Here is a 16,550-nt window from a genome sequence, read left to right as displayed (position 1 = left end):
AAAATTAGCTGGGCATGGTGGCACGTAACTGTAGTCCCAGTTACTCGTGAGGCTGAGGCAGAATTGCTTGAAGCCAAGAGGCAGAGGTTGCAGTAAGCCCAGATTGTGCCACTCACTCCAGTCTGGTGCCTGGGGAGAGAGGGAGACTCTGTCTCAAAAAAATTTAAAAAAAAAAAAGAGGGAGGAAAAAGAAAAGACCCCAACATCCCTCCAGTCTCCCACCCAAAGACAAATTATAACTCAACAGTGTATCACCAAGATTCAGCCTCTCACCTAGATTCATCTCCAAAAAAGGCCTGTACAACCCAGGCAAACTCTGGCAAATCTTGGTGCAGCATTGAAAACGTGAACACCAACCCACGTAACCAAAACACAGAAAAAAATTTCTTCCACGTCAATAACTTAAAAAAAAGGCACTTAAAGTGATTACTAACTTGAGGAACAGCTCTGCAATCTTCTACTCAAATCTCAGCTCTGCATTCACTTGGATGTATAATAACCATGAACATCCTACTTGACTGCACTGACCTTCCATTGTTCATCTCAAAAATTGTGGATGAGAGTAAAATGCTTAGCACAGTGCCTGGCATATCACAAGTGCTCAAAAACTTCTATTATAATGTTACATAACGACTAAATGCATTTCCTTCTAACATGGAAATCTGGACACAGATAAAAAGAAAAAGATGGTCAATGTGAAGACGGAGGCAGCAATTGCAGTGATGCAGCTATAGGCCAAGGAACACCAAGGACTAGCACAAGACCAGACACTAGAAAAAGACAAGGAAGGATTCTTCCCTAGAACCTCCAGAGAGAGCACGGCCCTGCTGACCCTCTGGCCTCCAGAACGGTGGGAGAACATATTTCTGATTTTTTAAGCCACCCCGTTTGTGATACTTTGTTATGGCAGCCTAGGAAACTAACACAATTGTTAAGAAAGAAGTGTATAAACCACAATGGGTAAAGCTGTGAGTTTTCCTGATGCATTACTTATTGGAACTATCAACCTCGTTTTATTCTTCCTATCAGAACTCTGTAGCAGATGCTCTATACTCAGACTGCAAACAAAGAATACGTACTGTAAAAGATTGTCTATGATGTTGTATTTTACAGACCAAGAAACTGACGTTCAGAAATGTTAAGCAACTTTTCTTCTCAAAGTTCATGTAAGCATCTGGTAGCAAAGTCAGGACTAGAAGCAGAAATTTCCCAAGTCCAAGTGTGGTGCTTAATACAATATGCTTTGAATGATGAAACTCTTGGATAATCAACATACATTCATATGCCAAATAACATTATGGTCAATGACAGATCACATATACAATGATGGTCTTGTAAGATTTTAATACAGCTAAAGAATTCCTGTCTTGGCACAAAGCACTACTCAGGTTGTTTGTGGTGATACTGGCGTAAATAAACCTACAGTGCTGCTATTCCCGTAGAAGTATGGCACATACAATTGTGTACAGTAAGAATATAATAGTTGATTATAAAAAACTGTTACTGTTAAAAAAACCTTATTTTTATAATAAAGTGTTATGTATTTATTATACTATACTTTCGTTATTTTAGAGTGTACTTCTCATTAAAAACCAGTTAAGTGTCAAATAGCCTCAGGCAGGCCCTTTGGTTGGCACTGTTACAGGCGATGAAAGCTCCGTATGTGCCGTTGCCCCTGAAGACCTTATAGTGGAACAAGCTGTGAAGATGGGAGACAGTAACATTGATAAATCTGACCCTGTGTGGGCCTACATTAATGTGTGTGTTCGTCTTAGTTTTTAGCAAAACAATACAAAAATTAAAACTTTTCATTTTAAAATGAGAAATTTTAAAGACAGAAAAAAAGCTTGTAGAATAAGGTATGAAGAAAATACTTTTGTACCATTACAATGTGTTTGTGTTTTAGGCTGTTATTACAAAAGAGTCAATAAAAATTTAAAAGTTCATAAAGCAAAAAGTTACAGTAAGGATAATTTATTATTGAAGGAAAAAATCTAAACTAAATTTAGTGTAGCCACCGTTTATAAAGTTTATAGCAATGTCATGTCCCATGCCTTTACTATTCAGTCACCCTTCACCCACCGACTCACCCAGAGCAATTTCAAGTCCCGCAGGCTCCGTTCATGGTAGGTGCCCTATAAAGGGGTACCATTTTTATCTTTTATACTATATTTTTACTGTACGTTTTCTATGTTTAGATATGTTCAAATATATAAATCTTTACCACTAATTGCCTAAAGTATTCAGTACAGCAGCATGCTGTACTGGTTTACAGCCTAGGAGCAATAGGCTATACTATATTGTCTAAGTGTATGGTAGGCCAAACTACCTCAGCTTTTATTTATTTATTTGAGCTGGAGTCTCACTCTGTCTTGCTCAGGTTGGAGTGCAGTGACGCAATCTTGGCTTACCGAAGCCTCCACCTCCCGGGTTCAAGTAATTCTCCCGTCTCAGCCTCCTGAGTAGCTGGGATTACAGTAGCCCACCATTACAACTGGCTAATTTTTTTTGTAGTTTTAGTCGAGACCGGGTTTCACCATGTTGGCCAGGCTAGTCTGAAATTCCTGACCTCAGGTGATCCACCCACCTCAGCCTCCCAAAGTGCTAGGATTATAGGCGTGAGCCACCATGCCCGGTACTCAGCTTGTATTTAAGTACACTCTATGATGTTCACACACCAATGAAATCACCTAACAAAACATTCCTCAGTTTCCCTTTTGTTAAGCAACATACGACTAGATACACAAAACTCCAGATTATTTTTCAGATATTTTCAAAGTTTCTAAAAACTGCTCTGTCATTACTTCTGAGTGATGAGTTGGTAACTAAATGAGGTGAGATTATCTTCTCATACACAGCTAGTGAGACTACAAACTGACACACACTGCCAGAATACTTCTCTAAAGTATTCATTAAGAACATAATAGAGCATTCATTCCTCTAAGATAAAGATGTTTATCATGGCATGCTTTATACAATAATTTTAATAGTAAGCATAAAACTTAAATAGTCAACAAGGAAAGGCAATAGCACGTAGCCAATAAAAATGTTTCCCAAAAACCAACTGGGAAATAGTCAGGGCACATATATAACATGACTGTGTTTAAACAAATTATTTCTGTGCTAGAAAAATGTACCATAATGTTGGTAGTGAGATAATTATGAGCTGTTGGGTTTTTTTTGGCGGGGGGGGGGGGGGGGGGGGGGAGGGCAGGGATTGGGGGGGTAGAGGACGTCTTTTATACTTCTGTGTAATTCCAAAGTTTCCTGAGAAGTGATACACAGTATTTCATCAATTCTAAGAGGTACTTTACCCACGTCAACAACTTTTAAATCAAGATGCCTCTTACAATTGCTGTTATGCCCTAGTTTGAAATCTTTTCTTCATTGTACTTAAAATAATGGTACATCTTACAGTCAATAGCATCTTAAGTCCTATGAAATGTGGCAGTTTTGTAACAGGCAACTAAAATAACATAACATACACACATATATAAACCCACATATATATATATTTATGAATGTATATAAAAAGATGAAGCAACACTTACGACTACTATTGTACTAATCTCAGTTGTTACTAAGAGACTCTAGTTCTCAAATATAGAAATTCCCACTTAACTACTGGCTATAAAAACCTAGAAACAGACACTGAAGAGGTGTCTCTGATAAAGACTGTGTTTTTCTCCTCAGTATAGGCATATCCAGTCACCTCTTAGTTATTCTTAGTCACCATTCCAGTTCATGTTCTACAAATCTCACTTTAAAATTTCCTTTGTGAAGAGGTGGGAAAGCAAAATATTCACCAACTCTAGAATGTTTATTAGTTTCGTTCTAGCTAATTTTTAAATAAGTTAATCAGGATTTAATTTGTACGCTACCCTAAGGGAACAAATTATTAATAAAGTGAGTCCTCTGGACTGTGTCCTCAAAGTATGCTCTACTGAACTTCTGGAGATATATTTATCTCTCCCTAATCTGGAAAGAAGCTAGAAGTCTCCAGTGAAATTTCTGAAACAAAAGTTTAAATGATTAGATAGCCCACAGAACTTTCATTTCAAACCCTGATCATTTCTGTTCATTTTATCAGTTGATCAAACTTTAACTTTTGGCCTACTAAGTAATTTAATGCATGCCGTTCACAGTAAAGCAATTTTCTTAAGGCTTTGACTAGTACTAAGGTCAAAAAGGCATTTTGACCTTTATTTTTTAGTAGCAATAGACTTTTTCTAGACATGGGTCTAGATAAAGATAGAGCTAAGCCACACCAAGCACATATAAAAAATACTTTGCAAGAATGTAAGCTTCGTGAGGTAGGATTTTTGTTCACTATTGTGACCCTACTTTGGAGAACACTGCTGATAAGCAGTAGGTACTTTTCCACAAATCTAACAAATACGACAGTTACATCAATGCCTTGCTTGCATTATGTCTGTTTTTCTTGTTTACTGTTAGCTCAGATACCCACGCTGTCTTGTTCTAAATGCATGTTCAATTAACACTAAACACTATTATATTCTAATAATGTTTTCCTTTTTAAGAGACAGGGTCTTAGTTGTGCCACAACAGCCTTAGCTCACTGCAACCTCCACTTCATGGGCTCAAGCAATCCTCCCACTTCAACCCCCTAAGTAGCTGAGACTACATGCACATGCCATCACATTCGGCTAATTTTTGTATTTTTTGTAAAGACAAGGTCTCACTACATTGCCCAGGCTGGTCGTGAACTCCTGAGCTCAAGTGATCCTCCTGCCTTGGCCTCCTTAAGTGCTGAGATTGCAAAAGTGAGCCACCACACATGGCCACATCAGGTTCTTAAACCACTATATCAGGTCATTAAACCATTTACCTTGAAATATTTAAGAACAGGATTATGGGGAGGGGATTACTAAAGAGGTGGGAGGGGATAGGAGAAAAGCGATAATGATAGTTTTCGGCTGTATTGAAGAAACACCAGACACTTATCCCTTACCTTATTAGCACGTATCTGTTTGTAAATGTCTGTTTGCTGACGAATTCGATATTCCAAGTCAGAAACATGAGCCTGAAGCCAGTTCCAGCGGCTGACAATAGCTGCCCGGTCTGCAGCCCATCTCCATTCTGACCTGCGTCTCCTAAAAGGAAATAAAGTGAGTGAAATGCAAGAGTAGCAGTAATATGTATACCAGATAGGGTGGGGGTGGGGGTGGGGGTGGAATAAAACTTCTAAAGGCCCTTGCAGAGACTAACTCTAGTGTCAAGAAAAACCCAAGACAGACAGAGACAGACACTCCCTACTCCCCAGGATGCACTATAAACTTTCATATAGATATTTCCCAAATTAACTAAGTGGAACTGCCTTCTAGCATCCTGATCCTGTGGCACACAGTTTCTCTCGAAATAGCATTAATTTCTCTGGAGATAAAAGTATTCTTCATGGTAAAATAAAACATATATTAAGAATAATCTATACAGAAAATCCAACTGACATTAACCATTATTAAAACTAAGAATTCAAAAATAAAGAAAAAAAACTAATAAAGAATTCAGCAAAAGTGTTCAGTAAAGAATATTAGGAACTAATAATAGAAAACATTCATTTTTAAAGTATCATTCATAACACCAACAAAACTAATGATACATTAAAAATCTTTATAGAGAAAATAATAATGCCTGAAAGCATAAAGATCTATACAAATAGCAGGATACATTTTTTTAGGATGGCAATTCTCATGAACATCTATAAATTTAAAGAAATTCCAATCAAATTGCCTACAGTATTTTTAATGAAAGCTGAGAAACAGATCCAAAAGTTCACATGGAATAAAGGAACAACAGCAAGAAATTTCAAAGAAGAAAGCATGATGCAAATTCACATTATCAGATATCCAAATTTGCTGCACAACTATATAGAGCCTCAAAACTTAGAACTACACATATAAAGGATACAGAGAAATTTTTAAAAAATCAGATCAGTGGGGAAAAGATTAAACTATTCAATAAATAGTACTAAACTGACCAGTTCTTCAGAAGGAAAAAGTAAAATTAGTTTCCTTCTTCATGACATAATTTTTAAAAATTGGCATTTCAAACTGCTAAATATGAACAGCCAAAACTTAAAAGAACATCTTTGGAACTTAGAGCAGGAAGTATTTCTTAGATAAGACACAAAAACATCACCTACTTTTCAATATACAATAGAAAATCTAATAAAAGGCAAATTATATTTTGGTGGAAGATATCTAACACATATAACTGAAGATTAAACATTCTAACAGAACTCTAAGAAATAGATTAAAAGGAAAAAAGACAATCTTAATAGAAAGATTAAGGAAATTCACATAAAAGGCGAATAATAAACATACACAAATGTGTCATCTCATTAAAATTTGGTTAAAATATAAATATTAGGTAGAACATTAAGATTCTGTTTCAAAACTAGATCTGGAAAATGCTATAGCCCGATAAAACCAACAAGTGGTAAGAAATGGAAAAGAGCAATTCATACATCGCTGGTAACAGTTAAAACTGGTACCACCACTTTTGAAAAATAATTCAGAAATATTTGGCTAGGTGTAAAATGTGGATACTCAACCTTCATGATATTCTATTTCATTTTTCTTTCTTTTGAGAGTCAGGGTCTCACACTCTATCACTGAGGCTGGATTATGGTGGTACAATCATAGCTCGATGTAACCTGGAGTTCCTATGCTTAAGCTATCCTCCCACTTCAGTCTCCCAAGCAGCTAGAATCAGGAGCATACTACCATACCTGGCTAAATTTTAATAAAAAGTTTTGTAGAGATGGGGTCTTGTTATAGTGTCCAGGATGCTCTCAAACTCCTGACCTTTGGCCTCCCAAAATGCTGGGATTACAGACACGAGCCACTATGCACAGCCATAAAATTGTTTCTGAGAACATAAACTACACATTCCAGTGCATGAGGAAACAGGTTCACTACAGTACAGTCTGTAATAGCTAAAAATTAATTATATTTTAATTCTGCTGAAACTAGTAAACTATAACGTATTCATTTAATAGAGCTTTCTATAGCAATAAAAATTAACTACAGCTATATGCATCAACATGACTAAACCTCAGAACATGCTGTTCAATGAAAAAATTATTTTAAAAAAAACTAAACAAGATTAAGTACACCCAAGTAATACAGGAATTTGATGAAATACTATCTAGCAATTTAATTACTGTATGTATCAACATGACCTAATCTCAACAATATGGAATGCAAAATCTGAATGAAAACAAAAAGAATAAACTAATAAACACTAATAAGGATTGTTAACAAAACAGGTAAGTGAATGTATTTTAAAATGCATAGAACTGACATACAACAAATCTACAATCAAGGTCCTCATTACCTCTGGAAAGGAGATGGAGAAATTGGATTTTAGCTCTATGTATAATATAATGTTTGACTTCTCATGTAAAAAAAGAGATAGAAATGTGGCAACATTAACATTCTTTAAATACTAGACTTGGGGTACATGGTGTCTACTACATTCTATAATCAAAATACTTCATAATCTACCACAAAACTATTTTTCCAGAGAGCTGCAGCAGTCACACCGCCCTCAGTTCCACTTCCTATCAGGATACACACACTCACTACTAAAACTTGTGAATGACTATAGGTAAACTTTAACACAGTCTCCCATAAGAGCAAACTACAACATAATGTCAATAATAAAAAAGAACAAATCTGACCACAATGGGGTAAGAAATGAATACTTAATCATACCATAATAATTAAGACCAAGGATAGCAATGGTGTTTTAACTTTTGTATGAAGCAAACATAAACCATTCAAGTCAACCACTGTGATAAAATATTATCAATTACTTCTCTTCTTTAGAAAGAAGACATTTTACAGTTCCCTAATTTTGATGGAACCACTTCAAGATAAAAAGATACTTTTAAAGTACAGTTATCTGCTTCAATGTTGGCTGCAGGTCTAGTTCTACCCCAAATCAGGGAAATGATCTCAAGAGATCAATAATAACCTAGGGATCATTCTTGAACAAGAAAAATGCCCCCTACCCACAAAGAGACAAAATTAGTTAACCCTTATGTTTTATTCCCATCTTTTTTTACTCTTCAAGGCTTGCCACCTTTCTACCCTGCAAAATATTTTGGCTTCATAGATGCCTTTCATTCCTAAAGCTACCACCACAACAGGTCCCCATCTATCACTACTGGGCAACCCCGGCAGCCTCCTTAATTGTTCTTCTCAACACCAGTCAATTATACTACTTTTCCTCAATAAACTCCCCTCAAACAGTTTTCATCCTGGGCATTCTTACGTTTAAGGAACCACGCAGCTCCTTTGTTTTAAAATACCAAAGGAAAAGAAAATTACCTAAAACATTTTAGTTCACAAAAATGTACATAATACATTTTTGCCCTTGGATATTAATGAAAGTCTTACATCCCCTAAACAGGTATTTACCTAAGTAACAATACAAAATGAGTCTCCTGATAATATGTTTTGGAGATAATATGGTTAATACACTAATTAAAGAAAGCCAAGGCAGCACTAAGGAATACCAACAATTCCCAATTCATGAACAAGTTTCATCTTACAAGTGTATATGTTATACGATGGTTTGAAACTGAAAGTGATTTCCAAGAGAAAGTTGTTACAATGTTGTTATTCCACAATGCTACTCTAACTCTGATCATATCCAGTGAAAAATGGAAAACTTCAACTCAAGTTTCCAAAAAGCATCTTGTGTTCAAAATAGCAGCAATATGAACAGAAAGTTAAGCTGTTTTTTAAAGTGAGAGGTATATAGTTAACAAGTATGGAGTAAGTTGTGAAGATGTTATCATACTCCAGCGGCAGAGCAGAGCACCACGAAACAGTATCACAATAAAAGTTTCATGTCTTTTGTTCCTTAATCAAAAAAACAAGCCATACAAACTCAGCTATCAGAGGTAAAGATAGATTTCCTCTTTAATATTCAAAATGTAAATTTATTACTCTGACAATTTACAGCTCAAAAAGAAGGCACACTAATTGAAATTAGGGACACGTTTAGTGACATACCATGCAGACTTCAAAAAAGAACACAGGGCTAAGGTTGTAGAATGATACTTTAAATACAATGAGGACTTAGCTCTAATATATATAGTCATTATCAATAATGAAGAAAAGCATGTGGATTCCAGCACTGATGAGTCTTTCAACTCTATCCTGTTGCTTCTATCTGTGCTATTAGTGAAATAACTGTTTTGACTACACAGGACACTAAAATGCCTCAGAACTTATGATTTTACTGTGTGCTTTATCCCAGTCCATATAAAAACATGCACTGTATGTACTGTAGTTATCATCTGAGTGGGAATTCTTTTCAACTCATATTTTGCTCCTTGCTTTTATAAACTTTTTATTGGTAAAATTGGCTTTGTCTGCATGTGCTATGTAAAAAATCATTAAAATGTTACACAATGAATTATTTTTTGGTTCCCTAAGTGCAGTATCAATATCTGCTTTTGTGATACCACATAAACAGCACATCTTAATGTTAACCAGCTATGTACTAGTATTAGTTTACGTAAGAATTATTTGTTGTATAAAAATATTTCATTAGCTATGAACTTATACTTTAATAGTTCTTTTTACAAAGTTAGACTATTACCACAGAGAATTTAGAATGCTCTGTTGACTCTAAGAATATAGAATATTTATTATATTTATTTAAACAACAAAAAAAATTCCCCCAAAAAAGCTCTTTATAGGCCAGGCACAGTGACTCACGCCTGTAACCTCAGCACTTTGGGAGGCCAAGGTGGGCAGATCACTTGAGGTCAGGAGTTCGAGACCAGCCTGGACAACATGGTGAAACCCTGTTCTCTACTAAAAATACAAAAATTAGCCAGCCGTGGTGGCGCACGCCTGTAATCCCAGCTACATGGGAGGCTGAGGAAGGAGAAATGCTTGAACCAGCAGGTGGAGATTGCAGTGGGCTGAGATCACATGCCACTGCCCTCCAGCCTGTGCAACAGAGCGAGACTCCATCTCAAAAAAAAAAAAAAAAAAAAAAAAAAAGCTCTTTATAAACACTCTGAAACTATACAGTGAAAGTATTTTTTTTCCTTGTAAATTCAGGGTTCAGTTTACATGTTGGCTTAAGATTAATTTTTGTTTTAAATTCTTCAGAGTTATCCTGAACAATGGTATTAGTGAAAATATTTCATTAGAAGAGGGCAAACAGACCAACACATGTACTTTGTAAGGAGATTTAACTTCTCTTAAATGTGGAGGCCAAGCTTTGCTAAAATAAAAGTGCTGAGAAATGAAATTTCTGCTAACATAGAGTAAAAAAAAAGTTAGACTTTTTAATATTATACCCCTTACTGTAAACTTATTAATGGTCAATGTTAAATTTAAACGGGATTACCAATAGATCAACTCTAAAAGTAACACCAAAAGCTAGACGTTGAACCACGTGGAACACTACACGTTGACTACTAGGCCTAGTGCCTCTAATAAAGTCACTTAATTCTATTCCAAGATGGGAAATTTGTATGTAAATCCAGTAGAACAGGGCTGGTGGATTATGCTTCTCTTCCCTGATCCATTAATATAAATTTTAAAAATCTCATTAAGGCAACAACAAATATGCCAGAAAAACCTGCATGGTGGTTAATTTCAACTTTGAGTCTGATTTCAGTCCTATCTCGATTCTTCCCTTTTAACACAAAAAGAGTTCTATTAGCCAACTCAAGTAAAATGACTGTTCATAGCAAGCTACGCAGTGCTACATTCAATCCAAAACTGATAGATAAATTGACAAGGGATTATGTGCTACTTCCAAGTGTTCAGGAAATTCTGAGACACCTAACTTCTGAAATCTCCAGGTTACTTAGAAAACTTTTAAAAACCAAAAGATTCAAGCAAAAAGGAGATCATCCTAGAGCATACAACTGCCAGATTAACAGTTTCCAGGGTAAGAGTAAGGGTTGCTGTGGGATAGGAATGAGAAATCTTGAAATTGCTGAATCACATGACAAAACAACAAAAAAACCACTCACAAGTAGGCACTACCTAGCTCAAAAGCAGTGTGAAACAAAGCAAAAATCAGGAGACAAGTTCTCATGTTTACTTACTTTATACAATCCTAAACATAAAAACCAATCCCTGGAAATAAGAACAATATCTGCTTCACAAAGTTGTGATAGTCATAAAATGATGTAATCCTAACTGCAACCTAAAATGTGTACATTAGATAAAAATAAAAATTTATTTAATGAATATAACCTTGAATTTAAATTCCCTATCAAAAAGGTACAAAAAGGAAGAAAAATAGAATGAAAAGATTAAAGAAAAACCTCTCAGACACAAATTCAGGAAACAGAAGTGTTTTCAGTTAGCAACAAGCCATATTCTGAGAGCTTCCTGAGCTTTGAACTTTAGTCATCTAAAAGTTCCACTCTAAACAGAAAAATGAAAGTAGTCTATTAGAATAGACATTGCATCATCAGTGACATTATCCTCAAATTTAAAAAAGATGGAGGTACCTGTAATCCCAGCACTTTGGGAGGCCGAGGTGGGTGGATCACGAGGTCAAGAGATCGAGACCATCCTGGTCAACATGGTGAAACCCCATCTCTACTAAAAATACAAAAAATTAGCTGGGCATGGTGGCGCGTGCCTGTAATCCCAGCTACTCAGGAGGCTGAGGCAGGAGAATTGCCTGAACCCAGGAGGCGGAGGTTGCGGTGAGCCGAGATCGCGCCACTGCACTCCAGCCTGGGTAACAAGAGCGAAACACCGTCTCCAAAAAAAAAAAAATGGAGGTAATAAAGCACAAGAGGGAAAAAAAAGAAGAGAACCAAACTGGCCAGAGTTAAATATCCAACATTTTAGTTGTAAAGTAAAACCTAGGAAAAAACGTGGATACACACTTTGTCTTAACCCATCGTCATCTGTCACATGAACCAGGTTGTGTCAGCTTTCTAGAGAGATCTGTAATAATGTGAAACAAATGTACCAGAGCCAATTCTTTTTTTTTTTTTTTTTTTTTTGAGATGGGAGTTTTGCTCTGTCACCCAGGCTGGAGTGCAGTGACGTGATCTCAGCTCACTGCAACCTCCACCTCTCAGGTTCAAGTGAATCTCTTGCCTCAGCCTCCTGATTAGTTGGAATTACAGGCACCTGTCATCGCACCTGGCTAATTTTTGTATTGTTAGTGGAGATGGGGTTTCGCCATATTGGCCAGGCTGGTCTCGAACTCCTGACCTGAAGTGATCCGCCCGCCTCAGCCTCCCAAAGTGCTGTAGTTATGGTGCGAGCCATCATGCCCAGCCCTAGAGCAAATTCTATCTAAACTGCCAATTCATCCTGACAGACTCTTGGAATTGAACACAGTACTTTTGTTCTTACTGCTTAAACCAGACTACCTCTAACATTGAAATGAAATCGTGTGTTTTTGATTGTTTATTTCAGCCAAGCATTTAGCCCACCACGAACTCACTCTATGCTCCTTCCTTCCATTTAACAAATATTTAAGCAACTATTAGTCACCAAGAATTAGACTAGGTTAGAGATACAAAAACAAGAACTGTGGCTCAAGTTTACAATTTAATGGGGAAGACAGATGTTATTAATCAAATAATCATATAAAATGTAACATAATAGATCCTAACTATATCAGATTTAGATTGGGATATCTAAAAAGACTTGTGATACAAACATTCAAACAGACCTCCAAAGCATAAATTAGGACTTGGATGCACAAACTGACAGGGGTTGGGGGTGTGGAGCAGAAGATGCTAAATGGAACTGAGGTGTGTCACAAAGAAGAAATGACATGTATACAATGGTTATGTGGCTAGAGCTCTGACATTGAACAATGAAAAGAATGCATTTAACTTGACAATGGATAGGGGTACCTAGGGCCAGGTCATATAGAACCTGGCAATCCATGTTATAAAACAATATAAGCAATCCTCCTCTTCCCTCATGCTCTTTTATTTCTCTCAGACCTTGTTTAAATGAAAACTTACAAATTCAAGCTAAAAAGATAATAAACTTCCACATAACCATCAACTAATTTTAACTATCAACTTTTAGGCAATCCTACCTCATCTAGTAACATCTATCTCCCACTCCTATGAATTATTTTTGAAGCCAATTACCTCTAAATATTTCAGTATGTGTTTCTAAAATGTAAGGTCTTTCATAATATGTACATATTTCATAATTTAAAAAACAGTAATGCCTTAATGTTAAATATCCAGTTACTGGTTAAATTTCCTGGATTGTCTCAGTTGTTCTGTCCAACTCAGAGTCAAATAAGATTCACACAGTTCATCTGGTTAATACATCTCAAGCCTGTAACACATTCCTCCTCCTCCTCCTCTTCCTTCCTCACAATTTGTGGAAGAGACAGCACTATCTGTCCTCTAGAATTTCCTACATTTGTGGATTTTGCTGACTGTACCTTTACCACAACGCCCATACTTTTGAACTTGATAAATTGACATTTCTAGGTCCGGCGTGGTGGCTCACGCCTGTAATCTCAGCACTCTGGGAGGCTGAGGTGGGCAGACCATTTGAAGCTCAGGAGTTTGAGACCAGCCTGATCAACCTAGTGAAACCCTGTCTCTACTGAAAATACAAAAAATGTTGCCAGGTGTGATGATGTGGGCCTGTAGTCCCAGCTACTTGGGAGGTTGAGGCCAGAGAATCGCTCGAACCCAGGAGGCAGAGGTTACAGTGAGCCAAAATCACATCACTGCACTCTAGCCTGGGTGAAAGAGCCAGACTCTTCTCAAAATAAAAAACATACAAACTACCAACAGTAATTTGATAATTTTGTTTTCTGTACTATGTTAAAGTTTTACATGTTTAATATTAAGACTGAGATGTTTTTAAAACACATTCAATCTTTAAAGAATAATTTAAGGTACTTTAAACTCCTTTCAATACTCATCAGTCAGATTTTTCATCAGACATGGTAAATATATACATATTATATACTCTGCCTAGCACAGTGAAAGAAATGTAATTGTTTATCATATCCGGGGTGTATCATATCATATTCTGAAAATACTCAGAAGCATCTTCTAACACTAAAACTCACGTCTCTCCAGGAAAGTTTTTCCTTGTGAATAATACCTCACAATTCACTACTTTGTATTCTTCAAAATTAGTTGGATCCTCTTTTGGAACTTGTATGTGCTATTATTTCCAAGTCATGTCATATATATGACTGGTTTTCAACTAGATTATCAACTAGTTGAAATCTTATTATCAACTTATTTTCAAGTCACGTAATATATATGAGTGGTTTTCAAGTAGTTTCTATGCCTCCTTATGGGAACTACCATGCGTTTTAACTGTAAAACAATTTTTAATGGTGTGTGCACACATGTAGTTTTCAAGTAAATTTGCAAAAAACAAAAACAGTATGAGAGAGATTTAGCTGACACCTTATCCTGTTTAATTCTCAAATGTTTAAATTTTTAAAACACCTAACTGAAGTGTTCTAATGGGAGAAAAAAATTGCACGACAAAGAAGTACAGAAATGGCTTACAGTTCTTGGCTGGCTGTAGGACTGAGCATGAAATTTGAGCATGAAGATTTCGAACAAAATATTAGCCTAGTTACTATGCCTTTTTTTTTTTGGAGACGAAGTTTCACTCTTGTCATGAAGGCTGGAGGGCAATGGTGGCACGATCTCTGCTCACTGCAACCTCTTCCTCCCGGGTTCAAGCAATTCTCCTGCCTCAGCCTCCAGAGTAGCTGGGATTACAGGCGCCCGCCACCATGCCCGACTAATTTTTTTGTATTTTTAGTAGAGACAGGGTTTCCCCATGTTGGTCGGGCTAGTCTTGAACTTCTGACTTCAAGTGATGCACCCACCTCAGTCTCCCAAAATATTGGGATTACAGGCGTGAGCCACCACGCCTGGCCAAGACTTTAAGAAATAGTCCTTAAAGACAATGAAGTTTAGAAACAGGAATACATCTTCAAGAAAATGAGAACTTGTTAGTAAACTTATTAGTTCTTAAAAATAAATATGGTAAAAAGAAATTGAGGAGATATGGAAACAAAACAAAAAGTGAATAAATAGAAGAAGCCCTGGTACGGGCAAGGTGGTACAGACGCCATTCTTTGTCCCAGCTCATCCTTGATCTAAGCACAATTATAAATCCTGCAAATAACACAAGAGGCAATCAAAGGAAAATTCTGAAAGGTAGAAAAGGGAAGGCAAAAGGACTAGAGGAACAACATAGTGACAAAGGCATTTAATAAACAGTATGCAACTGAAAGAAAGTAACCCAAGTTTGTCATTTCCTGGCTTCCAAGAGAGCAATAAAGAGCATCTCAGACAGGCTCATTCCTTGCCTCCATAGAAGGGAAGTATTTCCTTTAATACCAGGGAAGCACTCCAGCAACAGCAACAGGGACAGATCAGGAGGTCTGCTAATAATAGGAAGCCAAAGGAAACGTTATTGCCCCATTTCTCAATTTCTTTTTACAGCAAATATTGTATCTAATTTGTCTCTTCCCATTATTTCTTCAACACAGGGTTTCAACCCCACTACTGCACCAAAACTGCCAGTCAAAGTCACCAATGACCTCCACTGTACTAAATCCAGTGTCCAAGTTTTCGTCCTTATCACCCTTGATCCATAAGCAGGATCTAACACAGGTAATTACTCTCTCCTTCAAATACTTCATTTCAAGACACAGTAACCTAGCTTTTCTCTTGCTTTTCTGAATTCCTTATAAGACTGAATATAATCACTAAATATTCTTTCCTACTCTTACTTCCTAAGTGATCTTACGCAAACTCATGGCTTTAAAAGTATCCAACTATGTTTCTGACTCTCAAAGTCCTACCTCTAGCTCAAACTGCTCCCCTCAACGCCAGATTCCTATTTCTACCTGCCTACTCAACACTTCTATTTGAATGTCTAAAAGTCATCTCAAACTTTACGTTTTCAAAATGAAGCTGATACTTTCCCCTCCCCAACTCCTATATGTCATCCCAAACCTGCTTCAACTAGATGGATCTGTTCAGGTCAAAAACCTCCATGTAATCCTTAATTTCAACCCCCTACCACCTCTCTCTCTCTCATAAACACATGCACATACACACACACCTGATCCATCGGCAAATCTTATTGGCACTATTTTCAAACATATCCAGTATTCAACCACTTCTTGCCACTTCATTGTTAGTTGGTTTAAACTTTCGAGATGAGTCCAAGAGCCTCCTAACCGTCTCCTAAGTCTCACCCTTGACCACATCAGGCTATTACCATGAACATGGCAGCCAGCCTAATACTGTATAAAAGGTTAAGTATGACCATGTCACTCTTCTATCCAAAACCCAGTCTAGTTGTTTATCATCTCTAAAAACCCAAGTCCTGACAGTGACCCTAGAAGGCCTCAAATAGGCAACCTCTATGACCCAATACCTGCCATCTCTCTGGCCTCATCTCCTGCTCTCCTCCTGGTTCATTACATTCCAATCACTGCCATTTGCTGAACATGTTAGGCCAGTTGTCAACCACAGGACCTATTATTTGCTA

At 36.8% G+C, this 16,550-nt stretch overlaps 1 protein-coding gene across 16 annotated transcripts in view; it reads right to left on the bottom strand.

Moving 5' to 3' along the window:
• Window positions 1-16,550, bottom strand: part of KANSL1 (KAT8 regulatory NSL complex subunit 1) — a 211,417-nt gene that overhangs the window by 66,391 nt on the left and 128,476 nt on the right. For all 16 annotated transcript variants that reach the window (XM_021673729.2, XM_021673735.2, XM_021673736.2 and 13 more), the window contains one exon: window positions 4,973-5,114. In XM_021673729.2, coding sequence (XP_021529404.2) covers window positions 4,973-5,114 — 142 coding nt within the window. The remainder of the gene's footprint in view (window positions 1-4,972; window positions 5,115-16,550) is intronic.

This window comes from Aotus nancymaae, unplaced genomic scaffold (genome assembly GCF_030222135.1).
Source record: "Aotus nancymaae isolate 86718 unplaced genomic scaffold, 86718_ANA_hifiasm-v0.15.2.pri h1tg000089l, whole genome shotgun sequence".
In the NCBI taxonomy this organism is placed as follows: Eukaryota; Metazoa; Chordata; class Mammalia; order Primates; family Aotidae; genus Aotus; species Aotus nancymaae.
Note: the sequence above shows the minus strand (reverse complement) of the source record. Positions and strands in the feature narration are given on the sequence as shown.